This window comes from Pygoscelis adeliae, unplaced genomic scaffold (assembly GCF_000699105.1).
Source record: "Pygoscelis adeliae isolate BGI_AS28 unplaced genomic scaffold, ASM69910v1 Scaffold836, whole genome shotgun sequence".
Classification (NCBI taxonomy): Eukaryota; Metazoa; Chordata; class Aves; order Sphenisciformes; family Spheniscidae; genus Pygoscelis; species Pygoscelis adeliae.
This window is the reverse complement of record NW_008825013.1, coordinates 22,010-22,654: the sequence shown is the minus strand read 5'-3', so window position 1 is coordinate 22,654 and position 645 is coordinate 22,010. Positions and strand designations below refer to the sequence as shown.

General features: G+C 71.8%; 1 protein-coding gene across 1 annotated transcript in view; it reads left to right on the top strand.

Annotated features, from left to right (window-relative positions):
* KIAA0100 (KIAA0100 ortholog) overlaps nucleotides 1–408 on the top strand; it is a 20,614-nt gene extending 20,206 nt beyond the window's left edge. The window contains 1 exon segment of the mRNA XM_009326231.1: nucleotides 198–408. Within this exon segment, the coding sequence (XP_009324506.1) occupies nucleotides 198–380 (183 nt within the window). The 3' untranslated portion in view covers nucleotides 381–408.
* The last annotated feature ends 237 nt before the right edge of the window (nucleotides 409–645 follow it).

Here is a 645-nt window from a genome sequence, read left to right as displayed (position 1 = left end):
CCCCCGGCCGCCGCCTCCCCGCCCGCGGGGGGGGGGCCGGAGCCGCTCTGCCCAGGACGGAGGTGGTAACCCCGTGGCGGGCGGCAGGTTCTCCAGAGCGGCAAGCAGCCGCGCTGGCTCAGCAGCTCAGGCTCTCACCTACGCCAAGGGGCCTGGGTGCAGCCATGGGGTGCTGAGCCCCCTAAATCCTGGGGCAGGTGATCAAAGAGAAGCTACGCCTGAAGCCGGCGGCGGGCACGGAGGCCCGGGGGAAGCTGGAGAACAAATCGGATGGGACCATCCAGCAGCAGGAGGAGGACGAGAAGGCGCGTCTGCTCATCGGGCTGAGCGTGGGCGAGAAGAACCCCAGCAAGAAGTCGATCTTCAGCAGGCGCAAATGACGGCAGCACCCGGCTGGCCGGGAAGGGACTGGGGCGCCCCGTGCTCTCCCCTCCGGAGGGGTACCCCTATGGTGGGGGGGGCCGCGCTGCTCGGCACGGCGATGCCTGAGGTGGGGGTTAGCCGCGCGCAGGCCCTCAGCAGCCCCGTTGTTGTGGGGCAGGGGCGCAGCAGCACGGGGATGTGGGGCGCAGCGTGCTCCGGGGCTGCTTCGTGGGGGGCAGACCCCCGTGCCAAGGGCTCCCGGGAGCTTCCCCCGTCCCCGCT